A 27564-nucleotide genomic window follows, 5' to 3' on the forward strand; every position below is an offset into this window, starting at 1 on the left:
ATCACAGAGGTGCTGAAACCAGCACTTATATGTCTAAAATAGGGACTTAGATGCCTAACTTTTTTTTGTGCAGTCAGGGTTAACATACTCTGATCACATTCAAGGTTGGCTGCCTGCTGCTTTTTGAAGGAAAATTGCTTTCATTTTTACTATTGTATTTGGTTAATAAATAACTACAAAAATGTGTAAACTGAAAGTACAAACTTCAACTGCAAGGAAAAATATCTGTGAAGACTGAATAATTCCTCAAAGCCACAATCCATGTAAAGCACGTAGGACCCTGCTATGCAGGTAAGAAATCAGTTTAGCAAAAAATGATCATAGAGATTATTTGAAGTCTAGCCCCCTAATTTAATTGGGAAATTACAGTCAGATTCTTGATCTGAAACAACATGGAGGATAATTGACTACCATTTTCAGGTATTTTTGAACATATTTTGAACAGTTTTATGTTTACACACCACAGAATTTAAGACATTTGTCTCTGCTAAAGATGTTTAAGCAGGGTGGTTAGAAGGAAGTTGTTTCAAGACATGGGAATTTTTGTCAATCTATTACACTTAATGGAATGGGCTTATTAATTTAATTGTCATTTTGTTGTTCAAAACATGTAAAAAGGTATCCAGCCCCTCTATCCTTTTGGAGAAATGGATTTGAAGGATGAGACAGAGATATGTTCTATCTTCTTTACAATTTGAGGCCAGATCCTCAGTTGGTGTAAACTGATGTAGCCCCATTGATCCAAGTTACAGATCTGACCCATGTAACATTACAACATTTTCTGAACTATTTTTTACTTTGTTCAGCACCTAGGCAAAACCCTGAACCTCTGTAGCAAACTTGATTTGGACGTGTTTTTTGAGTAATGAAACGAAAGGTCAGTAAATAGGAATATGGATTACAGCTTTGTTCGCTAATGAATTGCTCTTTCTTGTACAGCAATAACATTGAAACATATTGTGCTTGCTTTTTAAGGGCCTGGGAGAACCTCATAATATCTGCCGCAGCATGCTGCCTTTTGAGGAGTTTGTTGACGTACTGGTGTTTTGAATTTCTGCCAAGCAATGGATTCCTTATTCCTGTGGATGACAGCTATTCACATACTGACTTTTCTACAGACACCCTACTTGATAAGAGGTAAACAAAGTTCTTCACTGAATTTATTTTAATGAAGTAATTAATCATTGCCAGGGTGAGGGAAAAAATCACAGGTGTCAACAATCTAAGGTTTCATCATTTTTTAATAGTGCCTAACATTTTCATTTGTCAGTGCAATGCAGTTCACTTCTTGGTTCACCCCAATGTGCAGAGAGATGGTTCAACTCTACTGCCATATGCAATTCCAACACAGACTATTCACTGAACAATGTCATTCATGGGATGTTACCAATCCCCCATCACACTATGAAATTCCTAAGTCTATTCAGAGGCAAAGTTTATTTGCCATCAGCCAAGCAACAGGCTGCCCAATATAAATGTAAGATTCATCTCTATCTATCATACCCTGGTCTACATGGGTTTTTCGGTGAAACATCTGTTCACTGATCAATGAGAAATTATTTCAGAGGTTATTTCAGAAGTTGTAAGTCCTGTTTCTGATTAATCTGGTTTATTAGTTAGGGCACAATATTAAGTATTAGAAGACCTGCGTTCTATTCTTATCTTGTCTATTGACTCCCGTAGTGACTCTGGGCAGGTCACTTCATCTTTCTCTGCCTTGGATTCCTAAGCTGTACAACTAAACTGCACCTTAGCCCAAGCCCTGCAAGCACGAGTCAGCTGGTGCAGGCAATGTGATGTTTATTGGTGTTAGTTTCCAGCAAGCATGTGTACCATAACTCTGACGCCGCAAAGCCTTGTTTCCCAGTGTCCTGATTCCCCTTCCTAAGCAGGCATCATTATACCTGAAATGCACACCCACAGTCCAACCCCATACAATTTATGGTCATGTTTCGTTTTGGGGGGTCGTGGGTCTGGGTCTTCGTTCCACCTTTTTGTACCCTATGGGAGTGGTAAGGAGTGGGGTTGTGCTACAGTCTGGGGCAGGCATTTCTCCGGCCTTTTAGTGTTTTACCTTCCCCCTAATCTCCCCTTGCCCCTCCTAACCAGTTGCTTGACCTTGCCTTGAGAAAGGAGTTGAGGCAGTCTTCAAGTGTGCGCTCATACATCATACTCCCACCACATCCAGTTTCACTTTAATTTCTCTTATCTGTTCCCATTATACTAACAAACCCACCTGGCTAGGCAGAAGCAACATACACGTCTTTGTCCTTTGTTCACATATACTAGTAAGAATGTATGTGTATCAAAAATTCAAACAGGCAAGCAAAACTCAAAATACTATCTTGAACAAAAATACAGGCATGGATCCCACATTGGCAGTAGCACCCCTAAGAGTGCCCTTAGGATGCTCTCAGCCACAGGAGTGTTTTAGGGGCCTTGCCAGCAACTTGCGTGGCCAGAAATCACCCCAGGAGTGCCTGAAGAGTCTGTTTCACCTCTGGGGCACTTTGCAAGGATTGCTGGCTTCTGCATAGCAGGAGGAAGGCCCATTCCTGCATATGGCAATCTGGGTGCTTGGCAGAACTGTAGATGATCCAGCTGAACTGGGTAAAGTTCTTCAGAACTCGAGTGAACTTTGCAGGGATAAGAAGGGTCCACATGGTGCCTAAAATCACAGCCTCCAGCACCAATTTCATTAGCCCATTCAACATTTAAAAACTGAAAATACAACTATAAAATTCAGGACAGGAACCTTATCACCCTCTCATTTCACTTCAGGCTGCTTCTACATCATAAAGTTAATTAATTAATTAATTAATTATCTGAAACAGAGAAAATGTATATCTGCATATCCCTACAGGTGAATATAAAATAATTCACCCTGAATTGCCTGTTATTGGATTCCTTGGTGAAAATGTTACCCTGCCTTGCCAAGTGATAGCCATGAGTATCCCTGGGGACATCACTCTCCACTGGAGTCTGGTTCAACGCCAGGAAAATATAGATGTGAGTTCTTATAACAGAGGAACCAAAGAAGAAAAACAGGATCAGAGATACCAGGATCGAACAGAGTTCTTTCACCATGAAATGAACACAGGAAACATGTCTCTAAAGCTGAAGAATGTCCAGGCCTCTGACACAGGGAATTACATGTGTCGAGTGGTTTCTGAGAACTGGTATGATGAGGTGGTGATTGAACTGCATGTGACAGGTCAGTGAAGGTAACATTGAATCATTTATTACCAGATATTGTGTTATTGAAAGAGAGAAGGAGCTCAATTAAGACTTTCTGTAGCTCTTTTTTAATCCACAGAATTACACCAGGAATGAGAAGAACTGTGAGAATGATTTGTGGTTTCCATGAACACACACAAAAGTCCTAGAAAGCCAGCCTCACAGTGAGAGACTAAAGAAGCACAATCTATTTAGTTTAACAAAGAGAAGTTTAAGAGGCAGTTTGATCACAGTTTATAATTACCTGCATGGGGAAGGGATTTCAGATATTGGAAGGATTTTTAGTCGCACAGAAAAATGCAAAACGAGATCCAGTGCCTGAAATTTAAGGTCAGCAAAGTTCGAATTGGAAATATGATTTAAAATTTAAAAAATGAGGGTAATGAACCTTTGGAACAGATTACAAAGGTATTTGGTCAATTCTCCATCTGTTTTATATCAGGAGTGGTTATCTTTCCAAAAGATATCATCACAAGCTACTGGTCTCAACCCAGAAACAATCAGGTGAAATCTATGCTTTGCATTGTAAAAGAAGTCTGACATAATGGTCCCTTCTGGCCTTAAAAACTGTAGACTTGGCCTCAAATGCTTATTAGCAAGATTGTCTAGTGAACCAACTCACTTAGCAACTTGGTTCTCTTAACCTCTTTGCCGCAAGTGAGTAAGAGAGAGAGTGTGTCCACACAGGATTTAACTTCTCTTATAGATTCTGAAATATTATCAAGGAAAATAAGTTTTCTTTAGATACTACTGACTGCAGTGCACTTTGAAGCACAACATCTTTGTTTGAACTTGATGATGAAAGCTCCTCAGATTTACATGAGGGGAGAAACCTGTATAAAAGCTCTGTGGTAAAGAGAGGCTGGAATTTCCCTCCAATGAAAAGATCAGTTCCCAAATTCCGATGGACCTCAAAGGCTGCTTTTGTACACAAGGTGCTGTCTTGGGGGCAATTTCCCCAGGCTATGGTCTGTTTGTGAAAGGCATGAAAAGTTTAAATATTGTTTTTACTCTGTTTTTGTAGCTAGAGGTAGTGAGTCTTCCATTTACCTGGACAATTATGCAGGCCAGGGGATCGGCCTCACCTGCAAGTCGGAAGGATGGTTCCCTGAGCCCGAAGTGCTCTGGATAGACAGTAAAGGACATAACCGAACAGAAAAGCCGACCACCATCAACACAAAGACACCTGCTGGAAACCTACATTATTGAAAGTTCCATTAACATAGAACCAGAATCGGACAATGAAGTCTCCTGCAAAATAATCAACAACATACTAAAGACAGCCAGCGAGTCTAGAGTACTGATTTCAGGTATGTGCACATTCGGATCAGTGACTTTAAGGAGCAATAAAGACGCTGCTTGGTTAATGAGATGGGTCCCGTTTTTCTCTCTCCTTTCTGGTAAGAAATAAATGCCCAGTTTGTCTGAACTAGCAGATGGAGCACTGGGCTAGGATTTAGGGTGACTGAGTTTTATTCCTCAATATGCTGCTCACCCATTCAATGACACTGGACATATAAATTACCTGTTATGTGCCTTGGTTTCCCCATAAAAAGGCACAGTGATACTGACCTCCTTTGTACAATGTTTTGAGATCTACTGTTGAAATGCCTGATAACGCCTTTCTCTTCTATCTCCTTTTAAATACTTGCCTGTCATTTTCCAACAAAAAACCATAATTTGCACAAGTACATTAAGTGTTTTCTTTCTACATAACAATCCAGTGTTCTAATAGCTTTCATTGCACGTGAATATGTAACAAAGTTGCATGGCATTTTCAATATTACTAACGGAAAACTGTTTCATTCAATGTACTGGTGCATCATTGAAAAAGAGAGTAAAGTTAAGGTGGCATGTATGACCTTCATTTTGGCCTGATTCTTCTCTGCTTAATTTTTCAACATTAACATTGAGTTTAAGTTTTCATTATTATTTAATGGTTATTGGGCAGATTCCATAGCCCTTACTCATACTTTGAAGTACTCACCCAGATGAGTTGTCCCGTTTATATCTGTTGAGTACAGGGATTCTGTATTGAGTTCAAGCCTTGCCACTGACTTGTTTTATGGCCTCAGAGAAGTTGCTTAACTTCTCTCACTTTCCCCACCTCAATAGGGAGGTAATGATACTTTTCCCACCTACTTCACATGGCTGTTTACAGGGTTAATTAATTTTAGTTCATACAGAGAAATGGTTTATATCATTAACCTGAGTAACTCCACCAAGGATACCACTTTTAGGTTCTCTACCTCCCTTCCTCAGTAGAGGATTGTTCTGCCTTTCTTTTTATTTTATACTATTTCTGGTGGGAATGCAATGGCAAAGAGATGCATCTTGCATTTTCCCCAGTAAGCAGCAGGGGCTGTGCCCAGGAGGTAGCTTGGGTATGACTTTCACCATTTCATGGACTGAAGGAGAACAAGTTATAATTTAAATATGTGCACATTAAAGCCTGTTATTAAATATTGTGGAAGCAGAGAAAGAACTGACAGGAAGGGGATTGCAATGCATGACAGTTTGTTAGGAAGAGTTGGGCTAACTGTAACCCTAATAACGCGAGATTTCTAGAAGCGAGGATTGTTTGAGGCAAGTGGAAAAGAACTGTGTGAGAAGTTGTTGCGACATTCTGTAGGTATGTGCAGACAATATGGAATGTAGAGTCTACATTAGTGACAAAAACAAGATATCAGAATAACCTATGTATAAACAAAATGCAGCTGTTGCTTTTCATTGTCTGTAACAAAAGGTATAAATGCTTGCTGTAATTGTTTACCTGTTGAGAGACCTGCCTAGGAGGGGGAGACCCTGTGTCCTAGTGCACTCTCTCCCTTTACGCAGCTGCTTAAGAGAATAAAGTATCTGACTTTGCTGTACCCAACCAAAAGAGTGAGAACTATGTTTTTCTTCGACAATATGCATACAATTTCTGTATGAATACCAGCGCTGAAAGGGTATTTGAGGTAAATCCTGCGAACCTTACTCATGTGAGACATGCCAATGTCTGAGGTGTTTCTATCTGCATGAGTAAGGTGAGCTGGGTGTGGCTGAAGGTGTGTGCTTTTTCCAGAACACGTTGGAGGAGCCCACAGCTCTGTTCTCCATGATATCCTTCCTTGAAGATGTATAGACTCTTTTGATCTAAATTCATCTAGACTTTGTTCTGCCAGAAAGAAACAGCAGTCTTTCAATTCAAGTGAAATCTGATTTCACAGGTCCTCAGACAGACTCCGTTGGTTGGCCTTATAATTTTCATGATGTTTCTTAAGAATTATTGGAACATAACTGACATTTTCACATATTTTTCAGATGTTTTCTTCCCAACCACCTCCCCTTGGATGGCTGCTTTCCTGGTCATTTTATTTCTTAGCATAGCCCTTATTGCTGCTGTAGGGTATAAACTGAAAAGTAAGTATTTCTTTGTACGTTTTTTCAATAAATATGTGAAAATGTTTAAACAGATGATATGGAATTCTTTAACTATACTAAAGCCAAACAAAAACTGAAATGAGTTTTCTAGGGACAGATTCAGAAAATTAAAGATAAGGGTCTGTACATTATAATTCCTTACCAAATAAGTCCCTTGTTCTGAAAGACAATTTTTAAATTTCTCACATATAAATATATTCAAGGCCAGAATAGACACCAATGGATGGTTCAGCGTTACAGACTTAGCATTCATGACAGTGACTGTTTCAATCAAAACTATTGTAGGATGCTATGAAAAGTGTCTCATTTTCAAAAGGCATTTTAGTTTTTTTCAGAGAATAATGACACAACATCTCAATCAGGTAAGTAACTAGGAAGGTGAATGCAAATTAATATGAACATATGTTATATCTTGATTTTGACACAGTCCCAGGGAGCCTGTGGAATCCCCATCACTGGAGAGTTTTTAGAACAGGTTTGAAAAACACTTGTCAGAGATGGTCTAGGTTTACTTGGTCTTGCCTCAGCACAGAGGGTGGGACTGGATGACTTCTCAAGGTCCTTTTCAGCCCCTACATTCCTTTGATTTTATAACAAAAGTTTAACATAGCAGTTGCTGTTCTGATCTGAGAAGCTGTTTACAAATTACAGGAGATGGGTGGGTTTGTTCTGTTTTAATTGTGGTCAACAGCTGCGTGCTTTTAATGTTTGCAGTATGCATCCAATGATTTCATAGGAGTTGGGGTTTATATTCAGGAATTGAGCAACAGCGACTATTGCCATTAGTGGCTCATTAGGAAAGTTTGTTTCATTCTGTTATAAACAGATTTTGTTATTAAACTAGATCACATTCAGGCTCACCTTCTGCCATTCATCCTTATGTGGACATTGTTCCAGAATCATTAACAGTTGTAGAAAAGGGTTGTTCACATACATGAAGAAATCACTTATATCCTCCAATATAGACTAGGTAAAGTATAAAATTCAAGGCCTTTTATAACATAGGCACTGGAAACAGGAGTGATTGCCTCCTGCTGGTTGTCTGCCTGGGAATTATATTTGGCCATAGTGGATTTGCTCTTGGTCCACAAGATTCATTCAGGACTAGGGCAAGACCTGGACTTATTTAAAAATCTGGGTGAGCATCTAGCTCCTCTGATGACTCATTTCCCTTGTGGGTGTTCATCGGACATCGTTGAAATGTCAGCATACCATAATATTTCTCTGGTAAAAAAAAAATCTTCTTCAATTAAAGTTTCACTGTAGTCTTCTTCATCAGATTGTAAGTCTCATGATCGGTTCTATTTATTTCACTTCACCGACACTTAATTGTTTTGGACTCCTTCCTTAATTTTCAACTCTCCCAAAACTTCACTCTGATGTCCCTCTTTTCCCACCCAAATCATTTTACCAGTTGATATCTGATCCTGTTCACTGATGGTTTTGTCTGGCTCACTCAGAAGTTGTCCTGTAAAGTCAGAGGATGTGGATTGGGGGAATATGCTGAGGCAAGGGGTTCTATAAGCATCCTGACATTTTCACAGATGTTGATGTTGCATAAAGCCATCCGTTGCTTTATGTCGTCAGATTCTCTGCATAATCAGTGAACTGGAAGAAACCATCTTCCAATACAGTGAATGAGGAGATGATCAAGTGAAACAATCTGTTCCTGTCTCCTAAAGCAGGTTTTTCCTACATGGAGAGAATCTGGTCCTGTATTTTAAAGCAGTTTTATGATTGAAATAAGGCTTTGGGAAACTTATAAGAGTAATTAACATTGCAATGTGATTCCATGAATTTGCAGAAACTGAGAAGAAAACAATGGAAGAAGGTAAATATATTTTTGATGTGATATAACATAAGGTGTTAGGAGTATTTCCATGAATCAGATTCATGGAGACAATATTACATAGCATGCTGAAATTTTCCAAGACATTAAGCACAGAGGTATCAGTCCTTACCCAGGTAAAGGAATCACTGAGGACTAGGCCTTTTGTTAATATAAGACTCTCTAAATCTATCTGTCACTAAGGGATTACACCAGGGCTATTCGCCACTAAAGACTTACTTATGCCCTTGAAATAAGGCTTATGTGAGATTTAGGCTATGTACACACTACAGCTTAAGTCAGTAAGTTATCACAGAATCATTGAATCATAGAAGATTAGGGTTGGAAGAGAACTCAGGAGGTCATTTAGTCCAACCCCCTGCTCAAAGCAGGACCAACCCCAACTAAATCAACAAGTTATGTCACTCAGGGGTTTGAATAAACTCCTAAGTATACCTAAATAACGTAAGTTACACCGACCTAAGTGTCGGTGTGGACAGCACTATGTCAGTGGGAGAGCTTCTGCTGCTGACAAAATTACAGCCACTTGTTGTATGAGGATTAATTAAATCCAGTGGAGAGCTCTTTCCCATCAGCTTAGAATGGCTACACTAGAGAACTTAGCTGCACTGATCCAGCTGCATCACTGTAAGCTCTGTAGTGTAGCCATAACCTTAGAGAGCCAACACTAGTCTTGTGCATGAGTTACGTCTCTCTTAAATTTTAGTATGAAGTCCTAAATAGGAATTAAGATATTCGTTCTGCACCGGGGAGAATTTTGCTGTGACTGAGCTTTGCTATCAAGCATTGCCAACTTCCCTCCATAGGGAATGTAGCACACATAATCATTAGAAAGCCACTAAGTATGGGTAATTATGAGAAACCTAGATCTGCTGCTGCCCTGTCTTTCAGAAGGCAAGAAAATTTATAATAAAATTTCATATTGGGGGGAAAAAAGAAAGGAAAGGAAAGAAAAGAAGAAATTCATTTCCCAGTCATTTCCCAGTCTCATGAGCTTCCGTATTTCAGTTCCGCAGGTACTCTCAAAAGAAAATTCAAACTACAGGAACATTATTAGATCACTGATGCATTTAAGTGAAACAAACCTAGGCTGAAATTTGACATAATACTTAAGCGTTTGCTCAATTTTAAATACCCAAGTAGTCTCACTGAACTCTTAACTCAGGTGCTAATCTCCTATCAAATCAAAATTAAAATCAGCTTCTGTATGTCACCACAAAGAACCAAAGTAAAATCAATCAAAAGTGGATATGAAGTACTACAAAAAACTTAAAAACTGAATCTTATTCCACTACAAAAAATAAGCAAGAAAGGAACCAAGAGTACAATTTATGTAATGACTGAATAACTGTATATGATAGTCTAAAGATTAGTCTTGTTTAATCTATCATAACACTAGAAAACCTTCATATGTAAGTACAATCTGAGCATGAAAATGTATTATGTAATTTACTTCAAAAAAGTATTAATAGATTTTGATTCATGAATGATGGGGATCTGTTTGGTTATATAGTTTCATTGAGATATACTTAGGCAGATTATGTTAATATATTATGTTGGCTGAAATAAACTGTTTGTCCAAGGCAGTACTCCTCTGTCAATGAAATATATTCTAATGTCTAAGGCTGTATGTGAGAGATATATCAAAATCACGGGAATACTGCATTTTTCAACAAGGTCCAAAGTTTGGCCTGGTCAAAATTTTGGAGGCGGGGGGTCACAATTTTTTCTTCCAGAGAGTGTTTATGTTCTGTGGAAAACCTACAGTATTCATACAAACACTGCACATTTCTAAAACAAAAACTTTTGATTTTTGCCTGAACATTTTAAACTTTTGGTTGTTGCATGCAGATTTTAAAATTTTGTGTTTTTGACAAAAAAGTCCCATTTTCAGTTACACCTAAAAATGTAGTGAACTATACAAATATTCAAATGAAGTAAAAAACATTGTGATATTCTCATGGATTAAATCAGTGAGTTTACAATGGATTTGCAACAGTGTAACTGAGAGCAGAATTTGACCCATACCATACGAATGATTTTATTTTAAAATAAATTATAGAAATAGGTGTAAAGTGTAATCCATATTTCATAAATGCCATAAAATAGACTAAACAACATTTGCCTTCTATCTTACAATGATATTTACATATAATTTCTTTCAGAAAAAGAACGCCTGCTCTCCACACTAGGTGAGAATGCAAATGCTCTTATGGTTCGTCATTTCTCTTATGTGTGTTCATGTGCACGTACAGAAGAAAGGCCACCATCCTCAAGTATTTTTGTCTGGTTAACAGGCCCAGTCAAGTTCTTATAGGAGTTTAGATTTTCAAGATTAAATATGGATAATTGAATGCAGATCATTTCCAAGTGAAATGCTCTTTCTTGGATGTGTGTGGAGACATTTAGATTTTTTTTAAATTTCATGGGTTATTTATTATTTTAGAATTTTTTTTCATATCCATTTTGCAAAGACTTGAATCTGGTTTAACTATGGAACAATATGGAATAAAGTGTCACAGTCCAGCTCACAGCTTTTCACCCAGGACCCCAGGAATTATTTGGGGGCAGTTTTCTGACCTATGTTATAAAGGAGATCAGGTTAGATCATCACAATGGCCCCTCTACCCTTGGAATCCATGAACTCTCTCAATTAAAGCCAATCACTACCCCAGTAACATGCATTTGTTCTTGTTTTTCATTCATGTACCCTTTTAGAGACAAACAAATCCACAGATCAAGTAGGTAAGTCTCATTTTATTAAAATGCTCAGTGTAGACAGACAGAGCTTTGCCATAAATGAAAATAAGCTGATTTATAAGAATGAACAGCAGCACATTTTTTATTTGAATGACTATTATATGTATTTTATTTTCAATCACTGTCGGAGATTATTAATAAATGGGGCTGAATGCTAGAAAAGGTGATTAGACATAGCTGCCTACTACTGACATCATAATCATTTCTCCGATAGTAGGGACTGGATAGAGATCTCCACTGGTGTCTCTATGCCTTTGACCCTCTCCTATGCTCTCTCTCCCTGTGGGACATCATTTGAACACCCAGCTTATACTCGCTCTTCTAAAACAAAGACTCATAGATCATCTTCTTCACCTCTTATCTCTTCTCTCCATTCAGTCACACATCTCTGACTGCCTTTCAGATACCACTCCCAGGCTGTCTTGCCACTAGCAACCGCAAAATGAATTTATTTCATTCAAAATCCCTGCTCTCTTCCTCCCTTCTCTATCGCCCTTGGAATGCAGCTTTGTCATCATTTCCTTCTCCTCTCTCTCCGTTTTCCCATAGGTTCATGGAGTGGGCAGGATTTGACTATTTTGTGTTCTTCCACAATGACATTGGCTCATTCTACTCAATTTCCATCACCAAAAGCCTTCTCCAGCTTTCAGCTTGACCACCGCAACGTCCACCTTTACAACCTGCTAGACCCTCATCACATCCCCTCCCACTTTCCATTGACTCAAATTCTGCTTCACTAGTCACCTAATTTCTCCCCCGATCTAAGTCCACCCTTCTCTTAATATTCTTTCACTGGCTTTCCCTTGCAATCCACATAAAAGATGAGATTGTTGTCCTAAAATTCATCTCCTGTCTGATTTCTCCAAAATAATTTCTCTTCTCTCCTCCAGCACCTTCTTTGCTCCACCTGCAACTGCAAATTTCATTCCATTTTTCATCCATGATTTCTTCCCATGTGTCCCTTGTGCTTTAAATCTCACAGACCAATGATGATCCAAAGTGCCTCCACACTATATAACTGCAAGTCTCTTATTAAAACACATTTCACTTCTTTTGCCTGTAAACCCAAGCTCCACAAAGTAGAGCTGCTTGAAAAAATGGAAACAATTTTCACAAACATTTTTTTCCAATTTTCCCCTTTTTCCATTTATTATTTCTTCACATTTCTGAAATAAACAAAATAAAACCCCTTATCTGCTTCATCATATAATGAGATAAAATAAATATTAAACAAACATACATGCATTTAAAGATTAATTGTGGAACTAACTAAGAGGACTCTGCTAAACATCTTTGTCAATCACTCTTTTTGCATAACATCCTTCATCTCTACAGGAAATTGTCAGTGTACATTACATGCTCTTAGTGGCAGGAGTTTTGTTGAGTTAAATGTTTTAAAGCATGTAGCATGCTGTTGGCAAGCTACAAATAATAAAAATAATGACAGAGATCACTCAAAGCCTCTTCCAGTGTTTTGCACTCTATTGTTTGAAATAAATGGCACACAGACTGAGTCGTAAAAACAGATGGCTATTAAATATTGAGTGAGAATTTAGCAGGATCCCTGCTATGCATGTGTAATAGCAGAATTCTCTCTCTCTCTCTCTCTCTGCTGTTCATTGCACTAATTTTAATTACTATTTTGCAGCAATTCAGGACATACAAGCAAATATTGGTAAGAAAACTTGTCTATTTTGTTACTTGTCTTAGAATAAAAGAGGTGAATGTTCTGGTGAGTCTGTCTAGGGCATCTTGAAGGTGAAGCCCAATAAATGTGGTCAAATACCAGCCTGTGAGGCTCTGCTTCTACTTAAGGAACATAAGATCTGCCATACGGGGTCATAGCAAAGGTCCATCTAGACCGCTATCCTGTCTCCTACACTGTCCAGTACCAGAGCTTCAGGGGGAGTGTACAGAGCAGCCAATTCTGAGGAGATCCATCCTAAGCTTCCCCTCCTGTCTTCTGGCTATCAGAGATTTAGGGTCATCTCCAGCAAGAGGTTGCATCCCCGACCATCTTGGCTAATACCCGCTGATAGACCTGTCCTCCATGAATATATCTAGTCCTTTTTTGAACTCATTTATTAAATTGGCCATCACAACATACCAGGTTGACTGGGTGTTGGGTGAAAACAGTACTTCCTGTTGTTGTATTGAACCTGCCTATTAATTTCATGGTGTGATCTCTGCTTTTTGTATTTTGAAAGCAAAGCATGTGGCCCATTATCCCCACTATTTTGGGATTGAGAAACATTCTCCTTTGATCATGAGTCTATCTTGCTTAATACAGTGTAACAAAACTGTGGGCACAAATAAATTTTATTTAATTATTTATTACCATAACACCTAGCCAACTCCACAATGCTAGGAGCTGTACAACATGTATTAGATGAATTACAGTAGCATCTAGGATCCCAGTCATGGCACTTGCTAGGTGGTGTGTATTATTTGTTAGGTGAGTTACAGTAGCACTTAGTATCCTCAGGCATAACCTAAGAGCCCATAGTGTTCTGTGCTGTATGTTATTTAGTAGGTGTGTTATGATATTGCCTATGAACCCCAGTCATGGAGCACGACCCCATTGTTCTAGGTGCTGTACAAACACAGAACAAAAAGACAGCCCTTGCCTCAAGGGGATTACAATCTAAGTAAGACAACAGATGTTACTATTCTACACATCATGGCTACTTGGACGTCCATGACAACAGCACAGATGGAACCCAGATCTCTCCTATTTCTATAACACAGGCACCTACTGTTTCAGCTAAACAAACGTCTTCAATAACTGTAAGATGTATAGGGCTTGTGAAATGCAGTTGAACAGTTCTGATTCCATCCAGCAGAAGGCACTGGTGATACACACACACTTGCAAAAACATTAAAATGTTGTGGCCCTGTCTACCTTAGGATTATAGCCTAGATGCTAAGGGTAATTACATCTTTATACTTACACAGATTCAGGCATATAATGATAGGATGTTCCCTAACCATAGTGCTGAGATTATCAATATTAATGCTTGTGACATTTTGTTTTTTTAAGAAATTATCTTCATTTTAAAACCACGGCAGTCATTGGAACTGCAACAGGGATGAATTTGGCTCATTTAGTTTTTCCAACACTGCTGTTAGGGAGACAACAATCTTATGAGCTAACACATTCTACACTGTACTTCACTATCACACAAAAATTGTGAGGCAGGACTCAACAGTGCTAGACAATAGCACTGGTAAATGATGATGTTTAAGATAAGAACTGAAAACATTTATTTCTGGTGCCTGATTGTATCAGGTACAATAATTTACGTAAGATTTATGAGGCTACAACTACAAAAACAGACTTCAGTAGTCACTTTTGGCTGGAGGCACTTTGAATGGCTGAGTTAATGGGGGACTGCACTGCAGACAATTGAATATAAAGATGTTGGGGAAGTATTTATATAATGGAATGAACCAACATTGCTCTCTGCTTTGTGTCTTTGATAGTCACAGCACAGAGATTGTACCATATCATTGTCAATAACATTTATGCCTAGGATTTTCAAGGGAGCTTAAGGAAAATAGGTGCCCAGCTCTCATAAACCTCAGTCTCAGTGGCCAAGCGATTGCCACTCTTCCCGTAAAGAAGCTCTAAAACTAAAAGCTCAGCTCTCACTTAGGTGAGTAGTTCCATTAACTGGAATGGGACTGTTAGCATGGTTAAAGAACGACTAGCACACAAACAAATTGTATGACTGAGCCCTATTGTTTGTACAGAGTTCTCAGAATTTTAAAAACAGTATCAGAAAAGAACTAGTTAGGGTCAGTGACTGAATTTTCTTTTCATTTCAGATCTACTCTCGGGAGAGCTGGGTAAGTTGATTGGTTTTAAATTATCTGCTTATTCTTTAAATGAAAATTATAATTATTGCTCGTGTATTAACTAGATTAAAACAGCGTGAAGATGAGTGTGCTATAAACACATGGGTAGGCAGACAGAAGATATTTTAAACTCCATTGTATTTCATTATGCCATAGATTGTCAAGGCAGTAATTGCTTTTTCCTTCTGTAGAATTCAGAAGAGCTCAGAGCTATGCAGGTAAGCTCCAGTGCATACAGTAAACCTGTTATCTATAAATTATGAGATATTTTCTTTGTCAAATTAATATTGAATTGAAAATCATTCCTTGTGCTTTGATTAGATATATTTACAGATGACATAAACATATATCTCTCAGTCCATAGGTACCTTAAATTCTATTGTATTGACCTGTTTCCCAACAGCAGTAATTATCTGTTAAGCACTAACAACGAGCTCAGTGCTGTAGAAGCACGTGGAAGTTCCGGTCCCTGTCAAGAACAGTTTACAGCTGAAGGCCCCAGTCCAGCACAGTGTTTATAGATTCATAGATTCTAGGACTGGAAGGGACCTCGAGAGGTCATCGAGTCCAGTCCCCTGCCCGCATGGCAGGACCAAATACTGTCTAGACCATCCCTGATAGACATTTATTTAACCTACTCTTAAATATCTCCAGAGATGGAGGTTCCACAACCTCCCTAGGCAATTTATTCCAGTGTTTAACCACCCTGACAGTTAGGAACTTTTTCCTAATGTCCAACCTAGACCTCCCTTGCTGCAGTTTAAACCCATTGCTTCTTGTTCTATCCTTAGAGGCTAAGGTGAACAAGTTTTCTCCCTCCTCCTTATGACACCCTTTTAAATACCTGAAAACTGCTATCATGTCCCCTCTCAGTCTTCTCTTTTCCAAACTAAATAAACCCAATTCTTTCAGCCTTCCTTCATAGGTCATGTTCTCAAGACCTTTAATCATTCTTGTTGCTCTTCTCTGGACCCTTTCCAATTTCTCCACATCTTTTTTAAAATGCGGTGCCCAGAACTGGACACAATACTCCAGCTGAGGCCTAACCAGAGCAGAGTAGAGCGGAAGAATGACTTCTCGTATCTTGCTCTCAACTCACCTGTTAATACATCCCAGAATCATGTTTGCTTTTTTTGCAACAGCATCACACTGTTGACTCATATTTAGCTTGTGGTCCACTATAACCCCTAGATTCCTTTCTGCCGTACTCCTTCCTAGACAGTCTCTTCCCATTCTGTATGTGTGAAACTGATTTTTTCTTCCTAAGTGGAGCACTTTGCATTTGTCTTTGTTAAACTTCATCCTGTTTAACTCAGACCATTTCTCCAATTTGTCCAGATCATTTTGAATTATGACCCTGTCCTCCAAAGCAGTTGCAATCCCTCCCAGTTTGGTATCATCCGCAAACTTAATAAGCGTACTTTCTATGCCAATATCTAAGTCGTTGATGAAGATATTGAACAGAGCCGGTCCCAAAACAGACCCCTGCGGTACCCCACTCGTTACGCCTTTCCAGCAGGATTGGGAACCATTAATAACAACTCTCTGAGTACGGTTATCCAGCCAGTTATGCACCCACCTTATAGTAGCCCCATTTAAATTGTATTTGCCTAGTTTATCGATAAGAATATCATGCGAGACCGTATCAAATGCCTTACTAAAGTCTAGGTAGACCACATCCACAGCTTCACCCTTATCCACAAGGCTCGTTATCCTATCAAAGAAAGCTATCAGATTGGTTTGACATGATTTGTTCTTCACAAATCCATACTGGCTGTTCCCTATCACCTTACCACCTTCCAAGTGTTTGCAGATGATTTCCTTAATTACTTGCTCCATTATCTTCCCTGGCACAGAAGTTAAACTAACTGGTCTGTAGTTTCCTGGGTTGTTTTTATTTCCCTTTTTATAGATGGGCACTATATTTGCCCTTTTCCAGTCTTCTGGAATCTCTCCCGTCTCCCATGATTTTCCAAAGATAATAGCTAGAGGCTCAGATACCTCCTCTATTAGCTCCTTGAGTATTCTAGGATGCATTTAATCAGGCCCTGGTGACCTGCAGGCATCTAACTTTTCTTAGTGATTTTTAACTTGTTCTTTTTTTATTTTATCTGCTAAACCTACCCCCTTCCCATTAGCATTCACTATGTTAGGCATTCCTTCAGACTTCTCGGTGAAGACCGAAACAAAGAAGTCATTAAGCATCTCTGCCATTTCCAAGTTTCCTGATACTTTTTCTCCCTCTTCACTAAGCAGTGGGCCTACCCTGTCTTTGGTCTTCCTCTTGCTTCTAATGTATTGATAAAAAGTCTTCTTGTTTCCCTTTATTCCTGTAACTAGTTTGAACTCATTTTGTGCCTTTGCCTTTCTAATCTTGCCCCTGCATTCCTGTGTTGTTTGCCTATATTCATCCTTTGTAATCTGTCCTAGTTTCCATTTTTTATATGACTCCTTTTTATTTTTTAGATCATGCAAGATCTCATGGTTAAGCCAAGGTGATCTTTTGCCACATTTTCTATCTTTCCTAACCAGCGGAATAGCTTGCTTTTGGGCCCTTAATAGTGTCCCTTTGAAAAACTGCCAACTCTCCTCAGTTGTTTTTCCCCTCAGTCTTGATTCCCATGGGACCTTACCTATCAGCTCTCTGAGCTTACCAAAATCTGCCTTCCTGAAATCCATTGTCTCTATTTTGCTGTTCTCCCTTCTACCCTTCCTTAGAATCGCAAACTCTATGATTTCATGATCACTTTCACCCAGGCTGCCTTCTACTTTCAAATTCTCAACAAGTTCCTCCCTATTTGTTAAAATCAAGTCTAGAACAGCTTCCCCCCTAGTAGCTTTTTCAACCTTCTGAAATAAAAAGTTGTCTGCAATGCAGTCCAAGAATTTGTTGGATAGTCTGTGCCCCGCTGTGTTATTTTCCCAACATATATCCGGATAGTTGAAGTCCCCCATCACCACCAAATCTTGGGCTTTGGATGATTTTGTTGCTTAAAAAAAGCCTCATCCACCTCTTCCACCTGGTTAGGTGGCCTGTAGTAGACTCCTAGCATGACATCTCCCTTGTTTTTTACCCCTTTTAGCCTAACCCAGAGACTCTCAACACTTCCGTCTCCTATGTCCATCTCTACCTCAGTCCAAGTGTGTACATTTTTAATATATAAGGCAACACCTCCTCCCTTTTTCCCCTGTCTATCCTTCCTGAGCAAGCTGTACCCATCCACACCAACATTCCAATCATGTGTATTATCCCACCAGGTTTCAGTGATGCCTACAATGTCATAGTTGTATTTATTTATTAGCACTTCCAGTTCTTCCTGCTTATTCCCCATACTTCTCGCATTTGTATATAGGCATCTAAGATACTGGTTTGATCTTTCCTCCCAGTTTTGTCCTGACCCTCCTTTCTCTCTGCCAATTTAGCCCACACTCCCTCTCGTTTCTGACCCATCTCCCAGGTCTCCATGTTTAAACATGACCATGACTCTAAACATGAATAGCCCTGTTGTCAGTTGTTGGCTATGTGTGTGTTCTCTCTTTGTGGGGTATGTCTGTGTTTTCCCTGTGTGCTATGTCGTCACTGCACAGATCACTGACACAGCAAACCTCAATCAAACTGCTCAATAAGACCACAGACTTGGTTCAGTAGTGAAGACTCTTGGCCAGGTTTATTGTCAATGAAGTACGGTAATAGCACCCGGCAGACTCTATGAGGATATTAAGACATGTATGCCCATTCCAATGGACTCAGCTCAGTGAGCGGCAGAACTCTCCGCTCCCCCCTAGTCCAGACACCCCCTCTCTGACCCCTCTTTTATACACTGATACAAACACATTACGTATCGCCCCTCTTGCATGGTTAGTTACCACCCTTTACCTCGTACCTATTGGTTCGCTCAAAACATCTCTATCCATCACACTGTCATCCTGACCTTATCATTAGGAGGGGTCAGTGTGTCCCGGTACTATCTTTGGGGAGTGTATTTACACTGTAACTTTGTACCGGGGTATTCCGATACTACCCATCTGGAATGTGTTTACGTGAATACTTTGTGTCTAGGCGTGTTTGTGTTTTTGCAATGCCAGCCCTGTCCTTGCCAAGTTCATGTATTGGATAGTGAACTTGCAAGCAGGCATCTACTTTGTAACAGGGCGTGACTTTTGCTAATATCCTGACTTTTTCTAACTTTCCTTTATAGCAGTAGGGCCTGACTTTAGTTCAGCCCTTAGGCCTCATACCAGGCCCTTTATTCCAGGCCTTAGGTATCAGGTTCTCTCTTTCTACTACAAGCCCCATTATTGGTGCCTAATAAATAGAGAAAAATATTCACACACTACATGTTATGGATAAAACCTAAATGGTACTTATGTCTTATAACAAGATTTTGTGTGTATGTGTGTTTCTGCAACAGCATTTTGCTGTTGTGGGTTAATATTAGTGATGTTTTACCTAAGAAGAAATGTCAGTGTAGAGAGGATATGTGCCTTGCATACTAAGAGAAGAGGGGTCACCAGGAATAAAAGGGAGCATGGGAAAAGGTATAAAGATGAGCGGGAGAAGAATAAATAGGGAAAGTTGGGGTGAGAATCTGGTGGAGTGAAAGATGAAGGTGCAGAGGCAGGTTCCCTATGCAGAGCCTTGAAGATGTGGATGAAAAGCATGATCCTGATGTGCAGAGTAAGAGGAAGACAATGGAGGGATTAAAGAAGGTGACTGACAGGTGAGACAGTGAGACACAGAGCAGGTGAGGAGCCTGAATTGACCTCTTCTGGTTTAAATGAAAGTTGGGATGTGAGATGCAAGTTACGGAGGTGAGAGAGGAGGAGGTTGTGGGAAATGTGGATGCATGTGATGACCCAGGACTGGAGAAGCATTTTACTCATAGGGGTGGGCAGGGAGAGGTGGATTGTTGAGATGTTGTGAATTAAAAACAGACAAGGTTTGTCAGCAGGGAGACAAGGTGAAGATAACACCAAGGTTGTGAGTCTGTGAACCAGGGTTAAGACAGAGCTGTCACCAGCAGTGGAGAAAGGCAGGAGAGTGAAGGTCTTGGGAAGAAGACTGAGTTCAGTTTTAGCTATTTGGCGATTAAGCTGGCAGCAGAACAGAGTGTCTGCTGTGAGCATTCCCAGAGCTCTCCAGGCAGAGCAGAGTGCACCATCTTAAGTGTGCTGCTTGACGCTCCCCTTCATGCTGGGAGCTCTGGGATGGACCATGTGTCTGGAAGATCAAGCCTGAAATAAGCCTCTTAATTAAAGACAAATAAAGTAATTCCAGAATAGAGCTCCACTCCAGGATTAATTCACCCTTTGAGTCCAGTTTTTAAAGCACTTGTGGTTTGTAATACAACACTAGAATTTCACATCCTTCCGGTCAGTTGTGGTGGCCTTACGACATGGCAGAGCATTGTGTGATTCTTGCCTTTAGGTGTTTGTGTGTGTGTGTGTATGTGTGTGTGTGTGTGTGCACATGCATTATACAGCACATAGGGTGATGAGCATTCTGACCTGTTCCAAGGAAGCACTTGTAGTCAATTGAGCTACTCATGTTTTGATTTGCTTTGCTGGGCTAGAGAGCTCAGCACAATTCAGGATCAGACCCCTAGTACTTTTCCTAATTATTTTTCCATAGCAACACATAGGAAGTATCCTGCTTCTCTTCACTAAAGGGGCGGGAGCATCTGAATAGCACATCCAGCAGTCATCCAGCCACAGCAGGGCAGGATGGGTCAGAGCGATGTGTTTACAATATGCTCCTTATTGCTCCTTACTGCTGCTCACAAAGGAGCAGCTTGTATCTCACCTCCAGAAATTGCTTCCTCCTGGCCCAAAGCCAGCAGATGTCGCTCCCTTGGAGCAAAGACAAAACAGCAGGGACCTTAGCCAGCTCCCCTGCTGCCTTTCTCCAGTACTGGAGTGTAAGAGTAGGACGAGTTCCCCATGCCCTCTCCCTGCCCCAGGGCTGGACTTTGCCTGCAGAGTGTGTAAATTACTGTCATACTGTACCCATTATGCTGATATTTATATGAATTTGTCATTTTAAAAATCATTTCTCCCCTGTTTTTTTCCCTGTCTCTTCTCTTTACACTGAGTGTCCCTCATTCACTCCTTACTAACTAGGGGACCATTCTGGTTTCTCTCCCCAGTTCCCATCACTCTGGATCCGGATTGCAAACACCCAGAAGTCAAACTGTCAGAGGATCAGAAAAGAGTCTGGCAAGAACCTGCATCTCCTGAGCTGGATGCAGCCTCCGGGGCCCTGCTCGTGGTGGCGAAGGAGGGATTTGTGGCAGGGAGGCAGTACTGGGAGGTGGAAGTGGGGGAGGAACTGGACTGGGAGCTGGGGGTGCTTAGTCAGTCAGCGAGGGACAGAGTGAAAAGAGAGAAGGCAGAGAAACTCCCTGAGGAGGGATATTGGTTTCTGAAGAGATCCCAGGGAGTTTTTCTTTCAAGCATAAAAAATGATAAGATTGAAAAGAAGGAAATGCCATATGAAGTGATTGGTGTATTACTGGATCAGGAAGAGGGAAGAATCTCATTTTATAATGCAAAAGTGATGTTCCTCATCACAACTATCCCTGCAGAGCTTACTAATAACATTTTGTATTACCCATTCCTCGGTCCCAGGAACAACACAGGCAAGGAGAAACCATTAGCAATCCACCCCATCAGAGTCCCTATTCCTTTAAAGCCTCTGAGAAAGGAAAAATGATCTCTAGTTACTTTAGAGAAGTAAAATTCAAAACAGAGGGGAGAAGGGAATGTAAACATGTGAAACACCAGAAACAGTAAAATAAGGAAAGTAGAAACTGATGATAAAATAAAACACATAAAACAGAAGAAAAAGGACAAAAACGCTTGTCATAGGCCTGTTGACTCAGAAGTCGAAATCAATAAATTCTGAAAGGAATGAGACTTGTCTTCATAGAAGTATTTTTATTTAACTTTCTGTTGCATTTTTTTAAAATAGGAAAATACTTTAATGACAAAGTCTTGGGGGGATGTGTTGAGAGGGAAGGGAAATGAAATTGTGATTTGCCAAGCATTGTAGCAATAGTTAGAAAAGACACCATTATGGATGGCTACCCAAAAGAAGAGGATATAATCTTGCAATTATTCAGTTGCTGGTTAGAAGTTATATAGGAATGGTTATGAAGAAAAATTAAATTTCTAATACAAACCCTCAAAAAGCATATTAGCTCTCCCCTGTGACATCTAAAGCAATACTAGGAAGACAGTTTGATTATGCAATACAGAAAATTAAAAAAATTAAGGTTATTAGTAGAGTCTAATTTTATGCCCTCTTGGAAGTCCTCAGATGTTTTCTGCTGCCTTTTTAAGTGGTTAGACCTCAAAGAGTCATGTTGTCATTATGATGTATTTTTTATTAAACTGTCCATATTTCATTAAACACGGAACCTGCCTCTGGGTGTATTTCCCTGATGGGGATAATTCCCTAACTTTGGCTCTACTGATCCCAGTACATATAGTAGCTTTGTTAATACATTATATAAATCTCTAGGTACTCCTGAGTCACCAATGTAGCTTAAGCAACACAAAATTCATTATATTCCTCAGAAACCTTGAAGTAGTTACTTTATACATGACTCCTGGGCTTCATATTCTACTTTTCCCACACTACCTCAAGCAGTTTAGGAATTAAGATGAGTCACAAAGTGTTAGGAACTTTCTCAAGAAGTAAAGCCCCCTAGTGTCTCCAAAACACCTGCCCAGTTCATCTCAAATAAACAAAAATAAAACTATTCTACAGATGGAGGAAAAAAGATTTTAATACTTCTCCTTATAATTGGATTCTCTCGCTCTCTCTCATGATAAAATATATATTTTATATAAACCAGATACCAAGAGGGAGGCAGTATGACCTAGTTAATCAATCTCTGGAGCGGGGTTCATGAAACCCGAGTTCTGTTCTCAGTTCTGCTGCTCTTCTGGCTGACATTGGCCCAGTCACAGTCTCTCTGTGACTCAGTTTCCCCAACTGTACAATGGGGATAAGGAAACTGACGTCCTTTGTAGAACACTTAGAGATCTACTGATGAAAAGTGCTGTATAAAAGCCAGGTGTTATTATTACTCTAAAAACCAACTACATGTTCTTTTCCTTTTTTATTCTGCTTATTTTGTGTCATTTTATTTTCATGCATTATTCTTCCTCTAAGAAGAATCCAAAGCTACTTATTTCAATGCAACTGAAACAATTCAAAAATACCTGGTGCTTTAAAATCAATTTGAACATCACCTGTCCAACAAATACAACCTGAAATGATCCATTTGGATAATACAGCATCATGGTAGCTGTATCCAGTTACCATTTAGATTCCTGCACCCTGGCTTTTCAATTATACCAACTTCCTTCCGTTCTTTGGTGTATCCAAATAAACTGTCCTGAGTAAAATCCATCTTAAAGGATATTTGTTGCTCTTGTATTCAAACTGGGTGGGTCAAGGGGCAGAGATATTTTGAGGAGGCAGATTTACAGAGATGCAGTTGTGTCAGGAACAAATTATGGAATGTAAATCCCCTAGAGGGGCAAATTTGGAGGGATCATTCCCTATCAGCATATTATGGGGTCTAGACTCTTCTAAGGGACAGATTATAGAGTGTAATACCTCTGGAGAGTAGATTATGGGGACATTTAAACCAGGAATACATTATGAAGTGTAATTCCCGCCTGTGGCGAGACTATGGGGTACAAGTCCCCCAGGGTGAAAGATTGGGGGGAAGTTCCTTTTGAGGGTAGATAATGTTATTAGAACCCTCTTCTCTAGTATATCTTTTGGGGGCTCTGGCCAGGCCTATCGCCCCTGCTTCCAGCAGCTTGATCGGCTCAGCCACTAGTGGAGTGATATGGGACCCTCATTATTATTGGATGGCACACGCTGGGCAGGAGCTGCACCCCCTCTGAGCCAGGCCCCTTCAGAGCCTGTAGCTGCCCTCAGGGGCAATGCACTGACAGAGCAAAAGCCCTGCCTGAGCAGAGTGACACCTGAGTGCCCTGGGGAATGCGGAGAGAGCAGGAAGGGGAGGGGGGCACAGTATCATTAAGATGGGTTCCTGGGGCCTGCCCTTATTAAGGAATCATCCCTTAAATGTGAGATAAAATCTTCTCACATATGAGGGGTCATCCACTCCCACAGCCTCAGTCCCATCACCTGCAAGTCAGGGCTCTCATGAAATCACTGGCATCACCATAGCTTGGCAGGAAACAGATTTCCCTTCCTTCAAAAATGTTGGAGATTTCAAAACAATGTCCTGACCCACATTGGGGTGAAATTGAGATCTCTCATTTTTTTCCCAAAAGCCAGAGACATACCAGAGGAAGAAACCCAGCCACCCCTAAACAGTGCACTCACCTGGCATGTAGAAAACGCAGGTTTAAACCCCTTCTTCATCTCATTCACAGGATGAACTTGAATCTGCATCTTTCACATCACCCAGTATTTCCCTGGGCATGGGGGGTTGATGCTGGCAGACTAGGTCATATCAGACTGTATACAGGCCAATTCACTTGTGTATTAATATAGATCAAAATGAGCGCAAATGTAAAAGTGTATTCAGATGTTTAAACTTCATGAAAACTAGTGGAATGTTACCTCTATTGTTTTTACTTGTCCGTTTGTGTTATAATGTAATAGCAAACACTTCCACTGTGTATACTCCTCTGACAAAATAACCCATCTAAGAAAGCTTGTGAAATGCTAATGAAACACTTAAGGGCTTTAACAGAAAATACTAATTTCAAAGAGAGTTGCCATTATGCTTGGTGGTTGGAGGACAAAAGGCTAAATGTATTCCTCACTCATCCTCCTCAAAGGAAAAACTCATGTGGGTAGACAGACTGTCAACTTGTCTTCTGTGAGAAGAAGATATAAATATGGAGTCAGAGAAAGATCCTTTATCTCTGGACTGTTTGGACTCTTACAGGGAAGTGTACCAGATGCAAAGCAGAGATCCCCAGAGACAATCAGGATACTCTGAAACAAGTTTTGGGAAAGTGGCAGATTACTACATCTCTCCTTCAAATTGGAATTATAGACTGTGACTCACCTGTTATTATATTTGATCTGCTTTAACCTCTCAATGCCTCTCACTTCCTTTTTTTATCTAATAAAACTTTAGTTAATTTACTATAGAATTGGCTACCAGCATTGTCTTTGTTGTAAGATCTGGAGTACCATTTGACCTGGGGTGACAGGTCTCTTGGGAATCAGAGAAGCCTGATGTGGTGTGATTTTAGGTTTAAGTAACCTTTTATCACAAAGTTCAGTTTGTCTGGGTGACAAGATGGACTGAAGACTCTAAGGGGACTGTCTGTGTCTCCACTGTAAGACTGGAATAGTGATCCAGGAGTGTTTGTTACTGGCTTGGCGAAATCTAATTATAGATTTGACAGTCTGCCCTGAGATAAGTACTTAGAGTTGTGAGCTGTTCTAGAGAGTGTGACATGGGGCTAATACTTAATTTGTGGTGGGTTCATTAATTTTTAACAGAAATTCCATCCTAAACTGCAGCAACCTACCCAGCAAAAGTTTAATCAAAGTCTAGCCTTTCCCACACAAAGTTTCATTTTTGAGACAACAGCATTTTTTCAACAAGAACAAAAAACATTTTGTCCATAAATTCCCACCAGCTCAAATCACCAACCCTCAATACCGGGTTTTGCAGTGGTATTCCCTTGACATATAAACAAACAGAGGTTTTCTTTTTGTCTAATGGCTGCCATCTCCCATTTCTATCACCATTTCTATCACCAGCAATAAAGTCACAGGAGACCTTCAGGCAAGAAAATGACAATAGCCACTTCCTGACAGCCTTTGCAAGTGCTGGTTAGGCTGCCTTTGACATAGATGGCCTCCACCTCCTATAATTTGCTGTTAAGATGAAGCCAGTCAGTTGTCAAAGGAGATGGCCAGTTGCTGATCTGCCAAGAGGTAGAGAGAGTTCTGTGAGGAGAAGGGACACAGGTGGGATCCAGAGAAGGAGGGTGAGGAAGTAAGGTTATATTGGCAGGGGGCAGGGCAAGTGAGGTCCGTGGAATGACTCTCTGTGTGGCTGAGTTTCAGGAGGGAGGTGTGTAGCTGGAGAGCTGCTTCCTGAGCTGTGTTGTCATAGGGAAAAGTGAAGAAGCCTGTGGGAAAAGATGTCAGGAGGAGACAATCAAATATGGAGTTTTACAAATCAGTCAGAGCAGGTGAAAAAGGGACTGATTGCCGCTAATAATGAACAATCTCTAGCACTGAGATCCACATTTTCACTTAGAAGTGGATCCCAGTATCTGTATTTGTCACTGCAACCTCTCAGTGAGTAAGGCCTGTGTCATAACTATAAAGGGAAGGGTAACAGCTGTCCTGTGTACAGTACTATAAAATCCCTCCTGGCCGGAGACTCCAAAATCCTTTTCCCTGTAAAGGGTTAAGAAGCTCAGGTAACCTGGCTGGCATCTGACCTAAAGGACCAATAAGGGGACAAGATACTTTCAAATCTTGGGGGGGGGGAAGGCTTTTGTTTGTGTTCTTTGTTTGGGAGTGTGTTCGTTCTCGGGACTGAGAGGGACCAGACATCAATCCAGGCTCTCCACATCTTTCTAAACAAGTCTCTCCTATTTCAAACTTGTAAGTAAATAGCCAGGCAAGGCGTGTTAGTTTTACTTTGTTTTCTCAACTTGTAAATGTACCTTTTACTAGAGTGTTTATCTTTGTTTGCTGTACTTTGAACCTAAGACTAGAGGGGAGTCCTCTGAACTCTTTACGTTTGATTACCCTGTAAGGTTAATTTCCATACTGATTTTACAGAGATGATTTTTACTTTTTTCTTTAATTAAAAGCCTTCTTTTTAAGAACCTGATTGATTTTTCCTTGTTTTTAAGATCCAAGGGGTTTGGATCTTGATTCACCAGGGAATTGGTGAAAGGTTTCTCAGGGCTTCCCAGGGAGGGAATCTAATTGGGAAATGGTGGCAGCGGAACCAGAGCTAAGCTGGTAGTTAAGCTTAGAAGTTTTCATGCAGGCCCCTACATTTGTACCCTAAAGTTCAAAGTGGGGATACAGCCTGTGGAGGAAAAATTTGCTAGGGCCTAAACTTTAGTTGTCTAGGGCCTGAACTTTGGTTCAGACCTGAACATTAGTGAAGTCTATTGTAGGTGAAAGGTTTTTAGAGGCAGAATAGAGGAAAAGTATAAAAGCAGAACTATCTATAATTATAAGACTTGTGATTCATAGTGCTGCATTGACAGTTTTGGAGAAGTCTGGAAATCGCAGTAGGACAGACTGTGAAAAACAGGAAAGCTTAGAAACCGCAATAAGGCAGACTGTGAAAAACAGGAAAGCTTGCTAAGTTATATTCCTTTTATGGAGAGTGTATTCCAAATATGGCAATAATGCTGATAAGACAGTATGTATCATGTAATTGTGGTTT

The 27564-nt window shown here is 40.1% G+C and overlaps 1 protein-coding gene across 1 annotated transcript; it reads left to right on the forward strand.

The window, feature by feature from the left end:
* Positions 1–22548, forward strand: LOC117870328 (butyrophilin subfamily 3 member A3-like). Its single transcript, XM_034757429.1, is given in 14 exon segments — positions 1–291; positions 976–1137; positions 2864–3214; positions 4262–4422; positions 4424–4547; positions 6544–6642; positions 6999–7025; positions 8468–8494; positions 10678–10704; positions 11231–11257; positions 12921–12947; positions 15101–15121; positions 15322–15348; positions 21277–22548. Coding segments are annotated over 13 exon segments (1557 nt in total). The 5' UTR covers positions 1–291; positions 976–1064; the 3' UTR covers positions 21843–22548.
* The last annotated feature ends 5016 nt before the right edge of the window (positions 22549–27564 follow it).

This window comes from Trachemys scripta, unplaced genomic scaffold (assembly GCF_013100865.1).
Source record: "Trachemys scripta elegans isolate TJP31775 unplaced genomic scaffold, CAS_Tse_1.0 scaffold_26, whole genome shotgun sequence".
Lineage (NCBI taxonomy): Eukaryota > Metazoa > Chordata > Testudines > Emydidae > Trachemys > Trachemys scripta.